At 45.0% G+C, this 23,844-nt stretch overlaps 1 protein-coding gene across 9 annotated transcripts in view; it reads right to left on the bottom strand.

Moving 5' to 3' along the window:
- Nucleotides 1-23,543, bottom strand: part of ELAVL2 (ELAV like RNA binding protein 2) — a 93,397-nt gene extending 69,854 nt beyond the window's left edge. For 2 of the 9 annotated variants that reach the window (XM_010401346.4, XM_010401348.3), the window contains exon 1: nucleotides 19,415-19,546. In XM_010401346.4, the coding sequence (XP_010399648.2) occupies nucleotides 19,415-19,530 (116 nt within the window). In that variant the 5' untranslated portion in view covers nucleotides 19,531-19,546. Of the gene's footprint in view, nucleotides 1-19,414; nucleotides 19,547-20,769; nucleotides 21,333-23,485 lie in introns of those variants that run through there. The other 7 variants (XM_010401345.4, XM_010401347.3, XM_039567214.1 and 4 more) reach the window with 6 other exon arrangements.
- Nucleotides 23,544-23,844: the final 301 nt, after the last annotated feature.

Genomic DNA, 23,844 nt, shown 5'->3' with positions numbered 1-23,844 from the left:
TAAACCTCTGGCACAAGAAATGCTGCAACAGACAAGCTGTTTCTTCAAGTAGGTTTCCTTTAATCTTTCATATATCATACCAACAATCTCATCCAATTCTAAGCAAACAAATTATCACGTTAAGAGACTTCTAAAAGCTCCTCTTTTTATTTTCTGTGAAGAAAAAAAAAGTCACCTTTAAGAACAGCTGCTTTCATACAGAAAGAACTGGAGTTCAAAAATAAGCAAGTCCAGACCTATATTCATTCCAGCTTTGAAAATAATTTGTTCTAATATTATCTGCTTCTTCACAGTAATTGTATGCATTCAACACCAGGTTTTGACACACCAGATACCCAGCACACTGTGCAACCTACTGCCTCATGTCTGAAAAGAAACTTAACCAAAAAAAAAAAAAAAAACCACAAAAAAACCCCATGCCAGGCTATGTTAACATGCTACATCAACATCACTTTTCCCAAAATACCACCCTATCCAGTCCCTTTATTAGATCAGTTTTTAGAGTCTGTTTCACGCATCAAGTATTCCACTGGCATTCAAGTTTGTTTATATTGAATTTCTTTCAATCCATTGCCTCACTGAGTTAAACCCTTACCTTCCTCCTCAGCACAATCTGTCATACAGGGGTAACACTGTCTCACAACCAGGAAATCTCACATAATGAATGATTCAAACTTATCGGAAGTGTTAATGGGCATGAGGCGCAAAATAGTAACTTTTCTTTAGCTCATAACACTTCATTTTTGTACAGATTGCCACAGTGCTTTTGATTCTGTTTTCTATTCTTTGCATCTGCTCAGCTCAACTGGTACACAGGACTCAAAATTTTGGCACACAATGAAGTTATTTAAGCACTGACAGTTATAAACAGCCTAAAACAGATGGCCAGTTCTCCTCTGAGCTTAAGACTTCAGAGAAAGTCATGAAAGCTTGGATGTGCTCACTGGACCTGTTTTTCCTGAAGCTGTAAGTCTAGTAGCCATACTCTGAAAAACTATCCTAACACAGGTTCAACCTGTCTCCTACCTTTTCATCACCACCTTCTACTACAGAAATAGATACCAGACATTCACTGGTTTTTGTACTTAAAAAAAACCTGTTTCAATCAAAACCTGTTAAAGCACAGGAGTTCCCATCTGCGTCGCAAAAGCTAAGCCAGCCATCTCCAGGAGAGCAGAGCACCATCCCATATAATGGTTACTTGAGAAGACAAAAGCTGTAACTGCAAACATTCTTCACCCAGCTGTATGTACTGAGCAGAATGTCATATGGTCTGGAATATCCCTTTGGTCAGTTTGGGTCAACTGTGCTGGTGGTGTCTCCCCCCAAGCTCCCAGGCACCTCCAACCTCCTGACCAGAGTGGCAGTCCGAACAGAAAAGGCCTTGGCTCTGGGTAAGCCCTGCTCGGCAATAACAAAAACATCTCATCTTGGTATTATCAACCCTACGTTCAGCATAAATCCAAAACACAGCCCCATACCAGCCACTCTGAAGAAAATTAACTCTATCCCAGACAAAATCAGCACACTATCACACAGTAACAGCCCAGAATCTATGGTATTTTCTTTGAAGTCGTCCCAGAGATACAAAAATACTTTTTAACCACCATGTCTTTGGTATGCTGTACCATTTTCTTTCACTCACTTTTCAACAGCTAGAATTATCAAAATAGAGTGGGATGCCATCCAGGGGGACCTGGACAAGATCGGAAAATGGGAATCTCATGAGGCTTAACAAGACCAAGGTATAAGGTACAAGAACAAGTACAAAGTGCTGCGCCTGGGTCACAGCAAGCCCAGGTATCAACACACGCTGGGGATGAACAGATGGAGAGCAGCCCTGTAAGAAGGATTTGGGAGTGCTTGGTGGGTGAGAGGCTGGACATGACCCAGCCATGAGCACCCACCCACAGCCCAGAAAGCCAAACAGGCCCTGGGCTGCATCCAAAGCAGCGTGGGCAGCAGGGGAGGGAGGGGATTCTGCCCCTCTGCTCTTCTCTGGTGAGACCCCACCTGGAACACTGCATCCAGCTCTGGGGTCCCAGCACAGGAAGGACATGGACCTGCTGGAGTGAGTCCAGAGGACGGCCACATGGTTTGTCAGAGAGATGAAGGACCTCTCCTACAAAGACAGACTAAGAGAACTGGGACTGCTCAGTCTGGAAGAGAAGGCTTCGGGGTGACCTAATTGCAGCTTTCCAGTACCTAGAGGGAGCCTCTCAGAAAGATGGAGAGGGACTTTTAACAAGGGCAAATAGTGACAAGACAAGGTGAAATGGCTTAAAACTGAAAGGGAGTAGGTTTAGAATAGTATTAGGAAGAAAATAGTTACTGTGAGGGTGGTGAGGCACTGGAACAGGTTGCCCAGAGTTGTGAATGCCCCATCCCTGGAAGTGTTCAAGGCCAGCCTAGATGAAGCTCTTAGCAACTGGGTATAGCGGAAAGTGTCCCCGCCCATAGCAGGGGGCTTAGACCAACATGATCTTTAAGGTACCTCCCAACTAAAACCATTCTATGATTTTAACAGGGGTGACTTTGACAAGTACTATAAAACCTTGTTGCTGAGCTCAAAGCCTTGTGGAAGTTTATTTCTAGTCTCATCAGTAGTATTTTTATCCTTTATTTAGAATTCATTTAATTTAAGATGATAAAATGCTTGAGTTTGTCAAAAATAGAGGAGTGATACTAGAGCACTGGCTCAGAAAAGATACCTAGCTATTTCTGTAGCAAGAAAATTACTTGTGCTTTTAGTATTATCTGTAATTTTTACTGGTACATCCGTTCACAGACAGAAAGCCATAACGCAGCATCCTCAATGTCAAACACAAGTAAAAAGAGCAAATGCTACAAGCAGAAAAGGTAAATGCTAGCATGCAGACAAAATTTTCAAGGAATATTAAAAATCAAGGTTCCTTCCATCAAGTTCTTAACTAAAACAAAAACTTACGAAAGGAAACAGCCATCTTTCTAAATAAGAATCATCTAGTATAATTTCAGGCTCCACTACAATTCAAACAGTCTTGCATGTAGGTTAGAACTCTGAGGATTATGTTAGCAGTAAAGCCTGAACACAGTGGAAATGAACTCCTCTAACAAACTTATGCAGATAGAAGACCTCTTACCCCCAAAACATTTTCAGTCAAAGGCCGCAAAAATGATGAGGAGACAGCTGTGGCTAAAGTGTACCCTGAGATTAGCAATAGCTTCTATTGTATCAAAGACAACAAGCCTAGTACAAATTTACCTAGCCATCAATTGTCTTCAGTCTTCACCATTTTATTAGAGGATGCTGCCGATGACAAATAACACACTTTACTCCTCTGAAACACACAAGTTATTTTTTTTCCTCTATCTAAACAACTGTTTAGGTAGTGCAAGGTTTTTCTACTAAAGATTTGAGATTAAAATCAAACTCTAGACATATTTGACGGTTATTTGCTTTATGACAAGGTGAAAAAGAACTTCATGTAGACCTCCTACAGGACACTTTTTTAGGCAAGTCCTTGAAACAAGAACTTAGATAGTACTGCACATTCAAAGCTTTTCCAAAACCAGATCTCTAGTAAGTATTGCATCCTTGTCACACAACTCAGAATATGGAAAGTAAAACACTGATTTAAAAAAGAATACCTAACCATGCACTCTGTATCACATTAAGTCTCCAACTATAGCCTAACATCCTTCAGAAGAAACAAAAAAGGGTAAATACTCATGGTGTAACACAATTTTAAACTACTGCCCAAGTTGCATCTTTAAACACAAGTATATTAACTGCTCTTAGATGATGAAAAGCATGTTAACTTTTCAGTACATCACAGGAATTTATTTCATAGCTCTTTACTCACAGCTCTTGCTGTTAAGAGTGTGAAAAACAGACCTAAAACCAGCCAGTCACATAAACTCTTTAAAAATCAAGCACCTGTATCTTAACATAGAGTGAGGAAAAATCATTCTGTACATTTTTTTTAAACTGCTAGCAAGCTGGCTGGTTACACAATCTGTACTTTAAAACTCCTGAAGTTAAATACAACTTATCAGCATTGCTAGAGACTTATGTCAGCTTAAGAAAGCTGTCTAGAAAAAGAAAGGCAGAAGAAAGACTACAAAAAATGTGGGCCTTCTGCTGAATGGGGCAGAGAATCTGGTGACAACAGACATGGGAGAAGCTGAGTTTATCTATCTTTAGCCTTGATCTTTACTGGTAAGACCAGTATAAACACCAGATGGAGGGGAGCAAAGAAGGTTGAGACACTCTTTTGAGAGGTATCCAGTGTCAGGACAACATATGTTTAAACATACGAGGACTTATTCCCACAGCAAACACTGACAAGCACAGAACAACACCCACAGAGAAAACAGACTCTCTGGGCAGAGCAGGAGACATCCAAAACCCAACTGGACATTGACTGGGGCAGCCTGCTCCAGGTTGACCCTGCTTTAAACTAAGGATTGAACTAGAGTATTTCCTGAGGTGCCCACCAAGCTAAGTAATTTCAGTCATTAATATAACTTAAGTATGTTCGACAGTTTTTAATATATTAAAAAAGCTAAAGTATGCAGTAGAGGGCTATTAACCACTAGCATCAACTCCAACCAATGAAAACAGCACCGAACACAAGAATACATCACATCTGTGTCCTTCTGTTCTCCTGCAACTACAGGTCTACTGAGAGGTTTCCATGTCATCCTATTATTCCACCTGTAATGACAAATAGTGTTCACTTATATTATATTTCATTAACATTCAAGAGCATTTGCAGTTACTAGAATACATTATGGTACACCTACACATCTACTTTTACCTTCCACAATTTTGTCAACAGCAACACTGTTTAACAGGCAAGACAAGGCAATGAGCAAAAGCAGAAGAGAGCCTCAAGAAACACCCAAAACCTTATTTCTCAGACCAAGGTGCTTTTAGTATGTTTTTGGTTTAGTGGTTTTTATTTTCAGTCAATCTTCCAACTAGCACCGAGATATAATCCACATGAACGTTGAGATAAGAAGATGACATATCACCCATACATCCTGTGGATGTATTGAAACCTTTAAAATGACCCTCAGAGAAAGCACCAACAGTAAAACAAATGATATACTTGTGTTATACCATTAACCAGCATAAACAGAGAAAGAATTAATAAACACAGGACTCCAGAAAAATTACCTGGCAAGCCAGCATTCAACTTCTAAAAATCAGCTCAATACTGCTCTTTAAGAACTCATTATATTACAACTCTTTGCACAGTTTTCCACTTAACATGCAGTTCCATTCTCCAGTTTATCAGAGAAAATACATTCTAGATCATGGACAAAACCAGTGTTCTGTTAAATAAGCATCACACTTATGCTCAGGAGAATAGCCCATTTTTTTCCTAAAAAGTCCCACTTTTCCCCCAAGCTTACAGATTTGCCACTGTTACCAGCATAAAGAGGTAAGTAAATGCAAGATCTGTATCAAGACAACATTTCTTTCAAAAGAGTCCTGACAACACCACATTCATCTTCTTAGGAAGTCGATGCAAACAACGAATTACCAGACTTAGCAAAAGAGTTTGGAAAATAAAGCTTTAAGCTTCAGAATTTTTAATAAAGATGCATCTCCTTGAATATCAAATTGGTATACCTCCTGAGTTCTGTTCTGACATTTCTACTGCAGTCTACATCCTCAAGGCTGTTTGTGACAGCTTCTTTATCAACCAGAGACAGACAAGATGTGACATGCCTTTACAGTGGCTTCAGAACTGAATTCTTCAATGCTAAGGAACAGCTGTATGCAAGCTATAAAAAGAAGGGCAAAAGCACACATGGGAATGAACTGAAGCAGAAGGAAATTGCCTCAAACAGCAACTGTTGCATGACCCATTGTGAAAGTTCATCATCACTGTTCTGGCTTTCTAGGATTTTTCCCCTGCACACATCAGATCTTGCCTATGTAATTCCTCATCAGAGTTTCTACCAACATCTCCTGAAAGCACTGTTTTACAGCTGTATTATACTGAAGTAATCCACCATCACCATGCCCATCTGCTTAATCCTTTCTTGCTTGGAGCACCTGTTAGACTAAGCAGACCCGTGTTCTTCTGTCACAACCACCTCTCCAGTGCTGCAGCTACCAAGCCCCCCTGACTTTATTTGCCCGTTGACTGTGGTATTGCTTCAATCCACCACCCTCCATACTGATGGACATCACAATGAGAAATTTTAAAACATTGCTGCAAAATGCTGAAGGGCACAAATACTGGAAAACAGCCCAGTAATACCACTCGAGTCAGACATCTTCTGATTACTTCTAGCTTAATACCTACAACCTGACTTTCAGCAAATACCTACCCCAAAACACAGATATGTCTATTTAACAGACCCATACCAAGAAGCAAATAATTCAAGCTGAATGAATCAAACACTATGCTTAATTCTGCTGGTAATTCAATGCACTCTTGTTTTTCACATAGAATATGGTTTTGCAATGTCACACACATTACGCACAAGGCGGCATTAACAACAGAATAGAAAAAGTCCTGCAACATAACCAGTGCTCTGGCTTTCATAGCCCTACCAGCGTCTTGGTGGCTTGGCAAATGTTGGAGGAGGAGAAAGAACACATAGCAGAACCAGCCACAACTATTCACAAGAGGCCACCTCTGCTTCTGGGAGCTCCACACAGCAGAGCAGGTCCATGAGAGAACACCACCACAGCTGCATATTCCACTTCTTGATTTATCTTGCATTAATTCAGCAGAAGATAGATATGAAAAAATGAAGACAACTGGTATCTTAACATGAACAACAGTAGCTTATTGCTACTGAACTGAGGAGTATACAACTACAGGATCAATAGCTTTTTCATCGGTAGGAGGCCCCACAGCAAACACAGCTACCTGAAGTCCTCACAGGTCCCACTCCCATCTCCAAATTGGACAGTATGACATGTAAGTTCAACAACTTCAGAGAACACCTGCTACCTGCTTCTCACAAATGAGAGTGGGCAATATGCAAAATCCCAGGGTCACCTACAACCCATGTTAACACAGTTCATTTTGTACCCAAGTATGTGTGACATGGAGAAAGAAGGGAAGGAAACAAACACAGGTCTGTGTGTTTTTGCATCATTTCCAATGATATTTTACTGTTACACAGCAGCAGTACTGCAACATTCAAGGGTAAATACTCTTAGCTTAACCATGTTTCATAATAAAATTTTTTAAAAAGGCAGGAAAAGATTGACTAGACAGCAGAAGGCTGTGCTCTGGCTACACCTATACAGTACAGTAAATCATAAGCTTTTCCTAATCAAAAACCAGCAGAGCAGTTCCAGGAAAGTATACTGCAGATAACTGTCATGAAGTGTGCTTTTAGAGAAAGAGCCACAGAGATTGCCAGCTGCTTGCCATCAAGAGCATTTAAAGTGCCACTCTCTTTAATACATTGATGGCATTATCCCGGTTTGCTACAGAAGCGGACCTTGAGGAGAGGCTATTTTTAACTAAGCTGTAAAGCTATTACAACTCACTGGACTAAAAAGATGTTTAAAAATTCATATGGGCTTCTCTAGAAGAGGGTGATCGAGCATTCCTTTTATATAATTCCTTCCTGATGGTACTTGGAAAGGATGAGATTGAAGATCTCTCCTAAATATTAGGGAGAAGCCTCTATGGCAGAATAATCTCAACTCTTAGTCACATAATACACATTAACTAAGGACATGCAAGAGTTTCATGTGAGTACTGCACATCAGGAGATTTTATCCGTCACTACAATATCAGTCTCTATTCAGGCTTCTCAAGTTTCTTTTGTACTTGTTCACGACTGGATTCAGCAGCTTGGATAGATAGAGTAAGCTTCTTCATATCATCACTCCCACACTTTATCTGCATAGCTGGATGTTTGCTAGCCCCACCACCATCTCTTTGGTCCACCTCACTCCAGCGCATCAAAATTACTCTCAGGATTAAATCCTGAGCAATAAGCTTCTCCTGAGAAAATCAGAATCAGGGAATCAGAAAGGCAGAGAAAACAAGACTATCCCACTAATTCTTTTAGGCCAAAACATTAAGTGAAGTTAATCACAGAGTGGGTGAGATTGGAAAGGACCACAGCGAATCACCTCATCCAACTTCCCTGCTCTAGCTTCAACCTAGAGCACTGTTGAACAGGATTGCATCTTGACAGTTCTTCAGAGTATCTGTGAGGGAGACTCCACAACTTCCCTGGGCAGCCTGTTCCAGTGGGCAGTCACCTGCACAGTAAAGAAGTTCTTATTCAGGTGGAACTTGCTGTGCATCAATGCCTGCCCACTGCCTCTTGTCCTATTGCTTGGCACCACCACCTGGCTCCAATCTCTTGGCACCCTCCCTGCAGGTACTCATAGACATGGATGAGGTCCCCTCCCAGTGCTCTTCTTGAGGCTGAACAGGTGCAGCTCCCTCAGCCCTTCCTCATAAAAGAGATGCTCCAGTCCCTCAATCATCTTTGTCACCCTCTGCTGGACCAGCTCCAGGAGCTCCATGTCTGTCTTGTGCTGAGGTACCCAGAACTGGACACAGCACTCCAAATGCAGCATTACCAGGGCTGAGTAGAGAGGCAGGATCACCTCCCTCAACCTACTGGCAATGCTCTTCCTAAGGCACCCCAGGATGTCATTGGCCTTGGTCACCAAGGCACTGCTGGCTCATGGAGAGCTTGTTGTCCAGCAGGACCCCCAGCTCCTCCACTGAGCTGCTTTCCAGCAGGTCATTCCCAGCCTGTGCTGGTGCCTGGGCTTGCTCCTCCCCAGGTGCAGGACCCTGCATTTGCCTTTGCTGAATTTCAGAAGGTTCCTCCCTGCCCATCTCTCCAGCCTGTCAAGGTCCTTCTGAAGGGCTGCACGGCCCTCTGGGGCATCAGCCACTCCTCCCAGCTTTGTGTTGTCAGTGACACTGCTGAGGAGGCCTCTGCCCCTTCATCCAAGTCATTGATGGATAAGTTAAACAAGACTGGGCCCAGTACTGAACCTTGGGAGACACCACTAGGAACAGGCCTCCAAGTGGACCCTGTCCCACTGATTACAATCCTCTGGGATAACACTACAATGGCTAGTTACTAGCAGTCCCACATGAGCTGTTTTAGATCCACTTAATTCCTCTGACTGAAGGAGAAAAATTTCTTGTTCGTCTTAACATACATTTTAAGATGTAGCGTGACTACAGAAGACAACAACCATTATGGGTTTAATCTGCACAGACAGTACCAACTGCTACTTGGAAAAAATGGTTGTGAGGTAGAAGGCATGAGAAGTGCAGTTCAGGATTGACAACACCAAGCTGTATGGTGTGACTGACATCTAGGGATGGATAGAACACTGTTAACAGGCTGCCTGGAGAGGTGACAGATACCCCATTCCTGCAAACATTCAAAGTCAGATTAGATGGGACTCAGAGGAAACTGAAGATGCTCCTGCTCTTCGTAGGGGAGTTCGACAACGTGGCTTTAAAGGTCCCTTCCAACCCAAATCATTCTATGATTCTTATTGTTCAGTGCCTTTAGAGGCCACTCACATGCCTTCACTCCAAGGACAGCAGGCAGGGAAGAACACATCAGTATCAAGGTGAAGCTGAAAACAACCTCATGTGCAGTCATGTTTTCCAATCCTCTATAACCCTCCAGATAGTTACCTGGTTTTCATGACCACTACTATTTATCCCACAGAAGACACTGGCATAAGCTGCTTAAACACATATTCTATTCCTTCCTACCTAAGAGAATTGTCCATATAATATTTCAAGTTAAATAATTTTGAAGAAAAGTGAAGTAAATACAGAACAAGGGCAGCTAGCTGTTATTAAAATCTGTGAGCCAGAAGTAATACCTTAACTATCTGCAATCCCTCCTCCCCTCACTTCTTTTCCTGGTCCAGAGTTCCTCACCATATCTCTGCACCCTAATCCTCCTGAGATCACCCAGTATAATATAACACAGAAAAATGGACAGCAAGCAAGGTACTGTTGATACAAACAAGTTGTGATCAGTTGGTTGCACGTTGTTAATTGACAAAGACGCAAGTCTTTCACACATTACCAGCCCATAACTGGACAAAGAAGTATGTGACAAAAGCATTATCATCAAAAATAGTCTTAGACAAAGGTATTACAGTTTTTAGTTGCTATACAGAAGTCCCCCTTGCATAAAAGTACATATACGTACCTGGTCCTTCTCCTCCCCTCTTTAAGCTTTCATTTAAATATATAAATGCCACAGCTGCTTCCAGAAACCAGGAAGCTAGAAATGCAGCAGAAGTTACATGTGGATAAACAGGGATATTAAAGTCTAACACACCACAAAATAAATCAGATTGATACTGCTGCATGAGAAGGCTTACTTAGATCTTTACAGCCATTTCCCATCTCCTGACTCATTAGCCACATCTTCCCATTTTTCATCTCCTTTTAAGCCGCATTTCTTCTCCTACTCTACCAAAAGCTGTTCTAATAAGCAAAGACAGGTATTACCCACACCAAGACACCCTGATCCACAGGACATCATGTAACCTGTCTCTGAAAAGCCTAAACGAGGTGAAAGCTCAGACATGTTCTCCTAGAGGCGTACCCAAAACATCCTTTGCCATCTGAACCAGTATTCTCAAAAAAAAAGGCAGCAAACTTCACCTTTAAACTGATATACAAGCAGCAGCTCCAAACATCTACTTTACACACACTGAGCCACTGTTGGCCAGTAGCTTGCTTGTTACAGCACACCTCTTATACAGAGAGGCTATCACTAACACCATCACACTACTCATTCCAGTTGTTAAAGGACTGTCGTTTGGCCCAGAACTGCCCTTAAGGATTTTCAGAGAAGCCTTTTGACAGCCACTGCTCTCAAGTGGTTCATGCAAAGGTAAATACTTTTAGCTCCCAGAGGGCTCTTAAGACTACTTAAAATCTAAATATGTGTGCCTCTAGGCTGATCCCAACCAGGAAAACAAGTTCAGACAGATCACTGTTTATTCTTTTAATAAGCCAACTTACACAGAGGAAAAGACAACTAAATTGCTTTCTCTCAAAAGAACAGTGTCATACAGCCCCTAAAAATTAAGTAAACATTTGGGTCTACTACCATTCATGAAAAAGTTTGTGGAGAAAGTGCTGACTGATGATATGCACTAAGAGTAAAGTAGACTCATAAGGGCAGCAGCCCATACACTATGTAACAATATTATTTGTCCAATTACTATCGCAAATACCTACAGACTGAAGGACTGGGAGAGCGTCAAAGCAGTATTACAACTGTTAAAAATGTGCAAATGACTAATTTCACCTTGAAACGCACTCGTAAGAACAGCCAGTAGTTTCATACTGTACTAGTGTTTCTGGTTCGACCGCAGATGAGCTTGTTTCTTTTTTTTTTTTGGTAAGACTCAAACTCTGCCATGCCTCAGCTCTCTGTCCAGTAAATGCATTTTATTTTGCTGGCAAAAGTGGTAGACAGATGTGTCATTTGGGTCAGTAGGAATTTCAGGTCATCTCCAGTCTCACCCCCACTCACAGCAAGATCAGCCATGTGGTGTGACTGCTCAGGGCTTTATGGGCTGAAAAGCCTACAAGGAGGGAGACAGCACCATCCCTGTCTGTGGACACCAGGCCCACCGCCCAGCAGTTCTTGTGGAAGGAAAAGCTTTCCCTCATCTCTCGTCTCTATGGCCCAGCTCAGCTCACTGCCCACCAGGGCTCAGGGCCTTCTGCCCCTAGTCCTGCTGGCATCACTGCCAAGCCTGCTGAGTTTTCAAACAGCATTAAAAGTTACATGGAGTCAAGCATACCTTAAACAGACATCTCAGGAGGCTGATTAGCTTTACAAATTCATAAATTTGGGTAACAAGCACCACTCAAACTATTCATATTTCATTCAGATACGAAAGATATCTTCGTCTCTGTGGTACATCCACAAAACTTTTCATTTTTCACAAAACTGAGCCTCTTATTTCCATTTATTAATCCTGTTGTACAATTCCCATATTTTTCTAAGGGGGACTAACTAGCTCTTCAGTCCATACACATCACACATAGCAAACATTTACCACTCACATTCAAGTGTTCAAAGCTGCTCAGGCAGTATCATGCTGTTCCTGAGTGCTCCATTTCATATCCTTTTGTGCAGGTCAATGTGAAATCCTGCATACATGTACTGCATTTGACAGCAGTTTACTCACAGTTATCCTAATTTGGACTAAGCATATGAATAACCACATATCTACAGCTCTTCTTAATAGCCTGACCATCCAATTTTTTGAGATGTATGGAGATAAAAACAACACAGCCATCTCAGTCAAGCAAGTCATGAAAAGATACATAAATCAAATTTTAAAAGGGCAAGTCAGCCCAAATTATAAAACAGCAGGACAGGTACAATTAGATGGTGATTAATTTCAATATTATCAAATTCAGTATTTGAATAATTCAGCAAGTAGTACCAGCAGCCACAAAAATTAGGTCCCTGATCTTGGACACTCTCTCAGTACACACAAAGATTACTCAAGATTGATATGCAGAACTGTAAGCTAAATCTGATACTACACAGTTAATTTAAGTAAAAAAAAAAAAACTGCTCCAACAAAAACTATCAACTCATTTTCTGTTCTCATGCATTGCTTCAAGCAGGAAACCTGATGCATTCAATCATTCTGTGCAATTAACTCCAAAGACAGGCAATTTGACTTAGTATTTCTTCAGGAACACTGACATTTCTCATTTCAGAACACCTAAAAATGTTTCAAAACAAGTAATCCTTACTCCACTTGGTTACAGAACACACAGCATTTGTAAAGATCAAAAAATCTGTACCCACAAAAGAAAAACAGGTTGTATTTTTGCCACAGCAAAAGCCTGCAGTATCTACTCCTTTTGCAACAGCTCTTCTACACTTCTCCTAATGCTACCAAACTTGCACAGAAAATCCTTCTGGATTCACAGATTGATTCCAACCCAGACCAATCTTCAAATCACCTAGTTCCAACACCTGTGCCATCAGCAGGGATATCTTCCACTAGATTAGGCTGCTCAAAACTTTGAATGGGTCATCTGTGTTATACCACTCAATGTGGAAAGAAACAGTCACCATCTCAACCATCTTAGCTGCACATGAAACCTTCCACTCAAAAAAAGAAAGCCTACAGCCCAGTTGTAGTATCAGCAGAGAAGAGATTCTTGATCACCAGAGGTATGTCCACAAAAAAATCACTGGTCTCCACCACAACGGCTAGTTTTATATCGTTCAGCTGCACTGGTTCAGAGGAATTTCACTACAAGAACCACGCTTCTTATAAAAATAGCCTTTAGCAAAAGACAAGCATGACTCCATTTAATTTTCTTTCAGTTTGCTCAACTGTTACAGAAAAAATTCAGCTACTCAGTTGGTTAATGAGGCTGTAATTCTCATCCTGCCTACCAACATCTCAACCATGGATGTAATCCAAGGCAAGTGCTATTGCTATGCCAAGTTTCACAGTTTAGCTATCTCAATGCAAAAGCAGCTTCTACAGTCTTCTTCACTTTATGCAGTTCACTTTGTCAGCAGTTTTCCAGTTCCCTTCAGAATGGGTCCTCTGGCCAGATTAGCAATAGCAGTTTTAGGTCAGGACCTCAATTTGGGCTTGTAGCTCAAGGTACAAGCACAAAAATTAAAAAGTCAAACTCATTAATACACTAATTTCTTCTCTGCTGCATGCATGCAGTACATGCACAGTCTGTTACAAGCAGCATATGGTGTTTTAGAGTTATGACTTTAGTTGTCCCTCTTTTGGAAGCAGAAAGCAGCTTTGAATGCTTATTTGGGTAGAAATGAACCACGCCAGGATGTCTGATGGGATTTCTACACGTGTTACTAGAGGTAAAAATAATACACTTAATTACAATTACAGCAGGTACTAGAATTTTAAGATTTAAATTTAAAATATTTAAAAGCCCTTCTTAAATCAACTGTGCTGTGCAACCAGTAAATGTTCACCTCTAGTTATGCTTGCTGGATCAAGACTGGAGATGAACAGCAGATACAGAAAATTTAAATAAATCCCAAGATCTTGCTCTGCGTTTAAACTGGGATGCACATGAAATTTAATGCTAATGGATAAATAAACACAGAGGTCACAGAATTAATTTTCCAGTATTCCAAGAGGACAAACAAAATGGATGGCACTGAAACAAAGACTCCACTACAAAAACAAAATGGAAACAAACAAGGTGGGCATGCTACCATTCCTGCAATATACTGCCCATTTCAGTGCAATAGCTATGTATGCATATGCCCAAAGCAACTTCAGAAATCCAAACACCCCATTAACAATCTTTTCCTCTGACAAGACAGATGGCCACAATACTTCCTTCTTCCATCTTCCTTGTCAGAAACACTCCTTACCAGACCAGAGATCTAAGGGACCACCTTCTCCTCCTCCTCACCACCTTGCACACACTTCTCACAGGGTCACCTGAAGCAATGCTGCAAGGAGCCTTACCAACTTCTGTAGGCAAACAAGTACATTTGCGCCCCACTGGTTCCATGAGCTATCAGAAACTATCTCGCCATTCAGAGCACTTTTCTGCAAAGATGGTGCTCAAGTCCAGGCATAGCTGTTCCTGCAGCATGTAAGGGATAAGACCATAACTTCAAGAATGCATCCAGAAAGTAAGTTAATCACAAGTAAGATTTGAAGAAACTCTCCACTTTGGTACTGAAACCAAAAATCACATGCCACAAACAGTTACAAAACTAGAAGTGGCGAGGTTACAAGGCCAAGTTTGAATAGCAGGCAGACAAACCCTTGCCCTTTTTCTGGTGTTTAGATATTTAATCAGTAATTTTTGATACCCACCACACCAAGTCTAAAGCAGTGAACAATTTCTTGAAGGCACTTTATAGCTACATTATTAATAATAGACACTACCATGACATTTTTAGCCGATTTTATTTACATTAAGGTATTTTAACAGTAAGCTTTCTACAACTCTACACAGAAACAACCTCTTGCATGCCAAGTCTGACTTTCCAAATCCCAATATATGGAGAGACAGATCTAAGCCCAGGACTCAAAAGCACATTTTTCCCTAAGAGACTCAGGGGCCATGAATGTTTCTGCTAGGAATGTACCTACTACTCATTTAGAAAGTAAGACACAAAGCCAGCCCAAGCAGCCCATTTCAAATGTTTATGCCCCATGACATGTAGGTACTAGTCTGAGTATCTGCAAAACCCACTGAAATCTCTACCTCGTCATACCAATTCAGCCTGGTGGAAATAGCACAGAGTATCCAAACTATCTTCTGACCTGCCTCCTCCTCTACCCTCCCTCCAGGTAACACTGCATAAATTTTCATCAGTACCAATAATAAACAACAGACAACTGAAAAAAGGAAAATACAGGAAAGATTACTCCAGCCACCCCTTTTAGCACTTAGTTCTACTTCTGACAAAGTATGTAATAACAGCATGTAGTAACATGGAAAATACAATCAGCAGGCACACTACTGGTAGAGAAACTTAACTTATATTACCTTTCCCTTTCCATGGCTGAACCTCCTCTCTCTACCCTTGCAAAACAAAGTGACTAAGGCATTTGCCTATAAATACTTATTTGAATTTCCAAGAAAAATTCTGTTCATCCATTCTGCAAAACAAATCCTACTAACTTCCTTTCTGACATCAAGACTTAAAGCACAGAAGAACATCAGTATTCCAGCAATCATGCAATGGCAGTTTCATGCCATAAGAATACATAAAGCTTATTCAGCTAAATCTAAGTAAGGACTTAGCTAAACAAACTCATCCTGAGGAGTCTGACAGCAAATGCAGCTAGCACAGACCTACAAAAAGGTCAACACATCACAGTGAATACTCCAGGATACCCTGAGTACTTTCCTACCTCTGTGTAGACTGTCTTACAACATATTTGAATGTTAAAGTGTTCCCTCTTTTGCCAGTACTTAGGTAGTAAGTATTCACAAGACTGCATATGCACACTTTACAGTATGTTACAGCAATTCAGTTACTTTCCAATGTATAATGCTTTCCTTCTACCTCTACTCCACACTCAGCTGAAGAAGTAACTAAAGTGTCTTAAGTCCATAACACGATCGTAAGTGCTCTACCACCTCAGTATTTTTCTAGCTTCTGCATCATTTGGGCAGCTACAGTGGGTATACTGGATATACCTGGTTTTTTGCTAAATGCAGCAAATCAAACTAGTCATTCTTGCAACATTTTACAGCCTCATGTAGTCTAAGAATCTCTGCAGTTTCTGATCAGCAGCTGGACTATTTGAGCCATCAGCAATATCACAACTGCGTGAGGGAATGAAGAATCGGTATCACCAGTGCTTTTCGTGAAGTCCAAGACTGCCTAAGATTATTCTCATTCTGATCCTCGGAGGGAATGCTCACTGCCAGCACATTTAAACACCAAACTCTCATCCCAACTTTGATCCCTCGTTACATCTGGGCTTACTATGACTACCAAAACAAATTAAAACCCCTACTGCTTAAGTACAGGAGTACCGTGAGGAACAGTGGCTCAGACGGAATAGAAAACTGTGTGACACTAGTTTAATCTCCATATGGAAAACTCCACCTTGCTGCCAATTCACAATTTTCACATGTATGAAAGTAAGACCTTCCCATTACAGTTTTCCACATTATGTAATTACTGCTCTTAAAACTTCACATATTTTGCCAGCCAAGTCAGATTTAGACTGTGAGCTACTTCAAAAACTTAACATGGCATTTTAAAATAAGTTTCTGAGAAAGCATACTTAAGATTTCTGCCGTGAGCTATTTCTCTTTCGCTTGGTTTTAAAGCAGAAAACCTGCACTCCATATAAAAACACTGACTACTAAAGCCAAGTGTTTCAATGAGCTCATCTTTCCAAGATGTACTTTACTGCAGAGCTGTACACCAGAAAGTCTATGTGAAACACATGCTCTTCCAAATACAGTAAAGACCAACAACTAGCACTTAGGTCTCTTATCACAGATTCTGTCAAATTTAGCACTGCACTTAGTTGTTCTGTAAGTATTAGATGCAAGGAGACCCTACAAATAAACAGCAATTCTTATTGAGCAAAAGCAGCTTGCTCAGTATTGGCAGTTTCTCTGAGTTTCAGTGGGAATGAATCAAGAAGCCTACTTGCATTATTCAGCCACCAGAGACTCAGGGTAACTTTCAGAATTTCAACATGGATTAGGCAACAAAACATCTTGATCTCACCCACCAGCTGTGGTAGCTAAAACTTACAAATTGTCTTATGCCAGCTTCTCCAGAACTAATCCTTCTGAGTACGTCAAATTAGGTAGATTTTACATCAAAAAATCAAAAAAACACATAGCAGCTGCCTTCGGAAATGGAACTACAGATGCCAAAACCCAAAACACCATCAGCTATCCTGCTGCGTAGTGCTGTGATTTTTCAATTGATTTGGGGGCTGTCAGAAAAAGAAATGTCTGTGCACTAAGGCAACATTCTCTCACACTTTTCAAATGTTAGCAACAGCTGGGAACACTCACTGCCTTCTGCAGATACTAGCATCTACTAGGAAAGCATTTCGGCAGAAGTGAAGATGGCATTAAAGCAATATTGAAATGTATATTCATCACAAATTGAGTTTAACCATTAGCTCACTATCAGCTTTATTGCTATGAAGAACATCACTGGCCACAAATAAAATCAAAAGCCATCATGTCTTATGACAAAGTTTTATCTACAAAAGCAGCATTTCTGCATCACTGTTACTAGAAAGGAGCTTGTGCTTGCATCCTTGCACTATTTTTAACTGCAAAGTCTACGTCTGCAGAGGCATTGACTTATTTTAAGAAGCACAGGAAAGCTGAACTATTCCTTGGGCTTTTAGAACACTAGATCATATGTCATCTATTTCCTACCTAGTCTCCAAATAAAGGAAGCTTAGCTTTATCTCTCAAAAATTCTAGCTTAGTATTACAAGACTTTAATAGAATTCAGCCTGGGCCTTCACTGTAGTTTAAATATTGTCATCTAGAAACCTGGGACATACTCTGCAAGCTTTTTTATACTGTCTTTTTTTTTTTTTTTACCTAGATCACCTAGCTCAATCACGCCAGTTCACAATTTTTGAAAAGGCAGTAAGTACATCTTTCCCTCCCATTTAAAAACCAGCATTTAAAAGGAATCCAGGAAAAATAATAAAAATCAATGTTCACATTAATATGGTAAAGTCATAATAAATTTACTTGCAAAATATTATACTAGCATGATTAACCTAGAAACAGGAAGAGATTTATGCAAATATACTTAAGACATATCCATCACAAAGACTAAAGCAATTAAAAATCTCCACTGCATATGGAAAAGATCAACTACTTCAGCAAAATAAAACCACATAAAATAAAGACATCTATTGCTGAAGCAGAAATATCCATGTGGGTACATTCAGAAGACATCTAAAAGGGGCATTAAAGATGTGCTTGGTCAGATTTTAATACATCTGATAAAATTCCTTAGCAGTTTCAAGGGCATTAGTATGTGTCCGTAGTTATAAATCCTTAATAATGTATCATGGCAAAAACTTCAAATATCGAAGTTTCTCCCAACTAAGCACTATTCTGTTTTACATACAGTATGTAGAATCACCAATTTTATATTTGCAAACAAAATTATTTATGCATAATTGCTATAAATGAAGCTATAAAGCTATCACCCTTATACAGCATTTCTGAAGGGTCAGAGAAAAGACATGAAAAAAACTGAATGCAATTTCAGGATTCAGAATTCATGAAACTAAAAAAGGAAAACTGACGCTCTAACTAATGCCGTGGTGTTTCCTCAACCAAATGTCCCCACTCACTGGAACACCTTCTGGCCTCCCTCCGTTTAATTTAAAATTGGCCATCAAAGCAAAGTCAAATGGCATGGAGTTTTTCAGCACAAAAAAATCAGGACCGTATTAATTTTCAAGAAAATACACACATCCTGAAATACTCAATTCATCAGGTGTTACCACTTTATCCAGTATCACTTGTAAGAACGCAAGACACTGAAGTCCTATGTAGCTACTAAACCTTATCAACCAAGGCTGTCTTCAAAACTTCAAAAATATGGCAACACCTTTTAGTCTTAGAGACTTCAGTTAAATAAACTACAATCAAAGACTGTTTAATAAATACAAATTTTCTTGCGCGTTTTGGGTAGTTTCTGGATTTTTTTTTTTTTAATAACCATCAGTTTTCCCATTCTAACAAGTTACACCTGTATTTAAATGGGCGTTAATGGGGGTCACCGAGCTGCCTGGCTGCTTCAAGAGTTCTCACCATCAGCACTACTCAGTTGAAGCAAAATCAACTCACTCTCTAAGCACTCAAGGCAAGAAGGGTACTTTTTTTCCTAGGCAGGGCAATCTGAAAAGGCAGGCAATACAGCGAACCTCAGTAATGCTCCGTGCAAAAAGCAGTGATGACGGAGCGACGATCCCTCAGCCTGACCCAGGTCGGACGCTTGGCTTCTCAGCGCGACGTAACCCCCGAAATAAAATAAAAGCATTTGAGTCACGCACCCTTTCACCCCCATACCCCACCCTCCGCTCCCCTCCCCGGCCGGCACAGCTCACTCGCACCGCCTGCCCCGAGGCGTGGGGGGCCGGAAGGCCGGGACCAGACGGGACCGGGGGTTCCAGCGGGGCCGCCGCGCCTTCTCCATCGGAGGGAGCGCTGTCGCCGGCCACGCAGCCCCGCCGGCCCCACCCGCGGGCGCGGCTCGGCTCCCTCCGCGCCCCGCAGCCGCACAGGTGCGCTGGGCAGCCCTGCGGCCTCCCCGCCTGCCAGCCACAGCCCCCGCGCGTTCCAGCCGCGCCCGCCCGCTGCCCCACGGCTCCGCCGGGCCGGAGGGCGCGCTCGGAAGGCGACATAAGGGCTCCGGTTAGAGCAAAGTGAGACGCGAACATGAGGGAAAGGAAGGTGCAGCTTGCAGGGAGAATGGGAGCGACACTCGAATGGTAGGGCCACGCTAGAGATATAGGTGGGGTGAAAGTCATTCAGAGGGATGCTGCTGACTCGACAAAGGGTTTATTGAACAGTGTTTTGTTCGGAGGACAGGTGTTTAACCGTCCGATTAGTACCACACTAAAAACGGGGGAGCGGGGCAAAGGAAACAGTCAGAAAAGCTGAAAGGTTAAAGCAAAAACCATGTAGTATCAGAGAGAAGGGGATGAACCGTTCGCAGAAAAAAAACCCACTATCAGCGGCTGTCAAGAAGCCCCTCTTGATCTAACACCACCATTATCTTGGAGTTTGGAACCCAGACCGCAACAAGCCGGTACGGGCGGAACGCCACCGGTCACCTATAGCAGCAGGGGATGGGGAAGGCCTCCGCACACTCCCTGATCTACCCCTATCTCGGGGGGTTCCGTGGCCATACGCCGGCGGCCCCTAGCCCAGCCTGCCCCTCGCCCAAGCCGCCCCTCCTTCCCGCCGTGCTCCCCGCGCGGGCTACACTCCCGCTTCGGGTCCAGTTCTCCTCCACTCCTGCTCCGGGGCGAATCCGGCGTCCCGGCGCGCCTCTGCCAAGACCACATGGCTCCCAATAAGCCCTGGCTCCGTTCTCAGCCTCTGGACTCGCCATTCTTTCAGCAGCCTAAGACCCGCGGTCCATCTGCTCGCTGTCCTACAGGAGCGGCGAGCTTCGCGAGCGTGGTTATCGCTGATGGCACCCGACGCTGGGAGCGGGTGCGGGAAAGGTGTCCGCTGCCCGAGGGAGCGGCGCAGCGCCCCGCAGCCACCTCACCTTATGGCTTTGGTGCTCCCGCCACCCCACCGTCCTGCAGTCGCCCAGCCGCCAACAGAAGGAAGTAGGTCGGTGACGGGCAGATAAAGGCCCCCACAGCCCGCCCCCGTAGCCACCGCCTGAGTGACGCTGCCGGCGGCCACTCAAGAAGCCCCGCGCCCGCGGGGCCGCGCCCCCGGGGCAATGCGGGCACTTGGCGGAGCCAAGGCCGGGCGCGCCCCACTCCGCGACTACCGCCGAGCACCTTCGGCCAGCAGGGAGAGCGACGCAGCGGGGTCTGCTGAGCAGGATGGGGCGGGAGTTTGCCTTCCCCGTCCCCGGTGGGGTCAGAGGAAGGGCACCCACAGTGTTTGCTCGTCTCCCTAAGGCTCCGCGACTGGGCGTCTTGCCCTGTAAAATATCAAGCCCCGGAGGCTCCACGCTGCCTCCCCTCCGGAAACAGCTCGGCGGGGCGGACGAGCCCCAAAGCCGCCCGCCCGAAGGGGCGCAGCGGAAGCGAGCGCTCCGCGATCTGCGACGCGCATTAGCCGCTCCGACAGCGCCGTCCCGTTTCCCAGCGGCATCCGACAGCGAGGGGACCCCTCTTCACTCCCCGCAATGTTCGGCTCCTGCACTCCGATACTGCGCTCCTTCGGGCGCCTCGTTGCGCGCGGGTAGCGCTCCATAGAGTGCCCAAAGCGGTGTCACTGGGGGGAGGGGGTCCCGTCCCCTCGGGAGCGCATGGTTTAGTGTGTCCCCCACCCTCTCAGCGCTCCAATGACTAGTCAAAATACACCGTCTCACCGCCGGTCCTTGGAAACGACTTGAGGTTCAACTATTCATTTGCCTCGCTCATATAGATCGCACATTAGTTATTTTCGTACGCGAAATAGTGGGTACGGTGTAACGTGCTAGCAGCAGCATAAATTAAACAACAATGGCAGTGCTCGCGGCCGGTCTTTGCTGGTAGCACACGCTGCAGCACCAGCGTTTACCATCGCCGCCTCCTCCTACTGCCCAGACCCTCCCACCGCCGCGGGGACGGAGGGCGAGAGGACGGGAGACGCGCCCCAGGACGGGACGCCCCGTCCGTCCCTTTGCCCGGAGCTCCGCCGGGATCCCTGCCGCAGCTGCCGGACGCAAACTTTGCCCGCGCACACCGGTGACTGCTGTCCGCGTCCCCCGCCACCCTGGTAGGACCACGGACAGAGATCGGGGCCGCCCCGCCCACGCTGCCCATGCACTGCCGCGCAGTGCCCCGACGCCCCGAACAAAGGGATGCGTCCCCTCCCGCGGCGGGTTATTCATCCCCACGAAAAGACACGGGTCCGCCCCCCTCCCCCCCCCCGCCCCGCTCTACGGTAATAAGACTTCTCTCCGGGAAAGCTCAGCGGCTCTCCTCACCGCGCTGCCCGCCCTCCGCACCCGCTGACAATACGGCCGACCGCGTCTTTGTGCGCCGTGGCACGCAGCCGCCTCCCAGCCCCGCAGGAAGCCACAAAACGCCGTGCGGCTAATGCAGTTAGGCGCGGAGAGCCTAATCCCGGCTAATCTGGAAATGCGGTTTTATCTCTTCAAAGTGATACCTAGTCTCCCTTCACCCGCGTGGTGCGTGTCCGCCCCCTCGGATACTACCCGCAAGGAGACGTATCCGGAGCTGGACGGGCGCGGTCGCGCTGGGAACTTTGCAGCCGGGCCAGCCCAGGTAAGAATGCGCACGCCGTCCTGCGTGGGCGCGGTGCGGTCCCCCAGTTTCAGCGGCTGCCCTCCCCACGCTGCAAACACTTCCAGCAACTCAGCTCCGCGGGCACGCTGCCATACCCACGAACTGCCTCACTTAATGCCGTCGGCACGAACCGTGTCAATACGGAGCAAACACAGGTGATCAGCGTAATTATACAAGGCATGCACCTCTGGAATGGGTCGCGTGGACCCTATCGCACGCGTACAATAATGGAAAGAATCAAGCCATAACTTACCTTCCTCTCCTCGGCTTATCAAAAAAAAAAAAAAAAAAAAAAAAAAAAAAAAAAAAAAAAGTAACGGTGCAGCTCTCCCGAAAAGGAATAAGAGGCAGACGGATAGATCGATCAAGACAACAGACAAGAGCTAAATTGCTGACAGTTCTAAAAGGAAACAAATAAAAAACAAACCAAAACAAAACCAAAAAATTCCTTTCCCTCCCCCACCCCCACCAGTCCGACACTATGGGGGAAAAATGAAAAATAAAAAAAATGGAAAATTAAAAAATGAAAACGGGAGAACTCAAAAGGGAAAGAGTGACAGGACGATCCTCCTTTCACAACCCAGTGGAACAAAAAGAGGGGAGGGAGAAATGAAGGAACAAAGAAAAGAGGGATGGAAGGGCGATTTTAAAGACGCTCTCTCTCTCCCTCTCCCTTCCTCCCTGCTGGTCACTTCCTAGCGGCTCGCCACCCGAGCCAACTGCAGCATCGCGGTGTGTGCGGGGGGGGTGGGGAGGGGGAAGGACGCCGTGCGGTGCGGTGCCGCGCCGTGCCTCACAGGGAGGCGGACCGCTCCGAAGATTTATAGCAGCCCCGCCGCCCGGCTCCTGCCCGCCGCCGCGCCGGGGTGCGTGCGTCTGCGTGCCGCGCCCGGCGGCGCGGCCGCGGGGGCGCGGCGGGGGGCGTGTGTCCGTCCAGGGGCGGCCGCGTCCCGTCCCGCGTCCGTCCGTCCGCGCCCGCCCCCCCCTGCGCAGCAGCCGCCCCACGCCTACCCCGGCGCCACGCGCGGCAGCGTCCCCGCACCCCGGCGCAACGCACGCTGCTGGCGGCGCCGCGCGCCCACATTGGCCCGGCCACCGCCCACTCGCCCCGCCCCCGGCGAGGCGGCGGCCGCCCATTGGCCGCGCGGGCCGCCACTCCGGCAGGGCCCATGGCGGCGCGCTTCAGCGTGCGTTGCGCCGTGCGGGGCCGCCTCCGCGCGCGCGGGCGGGCCTGGGGGCGGGCGGCGGCGGCGCGGCCCCGGCACGGCCCCGGCACGGCCCCGGCACGGCCCCGGCACGGCATTGCGGCCGCTGAGCGCCGCTCCCAGCGCGTCCCGCGAGGTGCCGGGCGGGCGGGCGGTGCTCCGGTG

The sequence above is a fragment of the Corvus cornix genome, chromosome Z (assembly GCF_000738735.6).
Source record: "Corvus cornix cornix isolate S_Up_H32 chromosome Z, ASM73873v5, whole genome shotgun sequence".
Taxonomy (NCBI): Eukaryota; Metazoa; Chordata; class Aves; order Passeriformes; family Corvidae; genus Corvus; species Corvus cornix.
The sequence above is the reverse complement of the archived record's forward strand: the minus strand, read 5'-3'. Positions and strand labels throughout refer to the sequence as shown.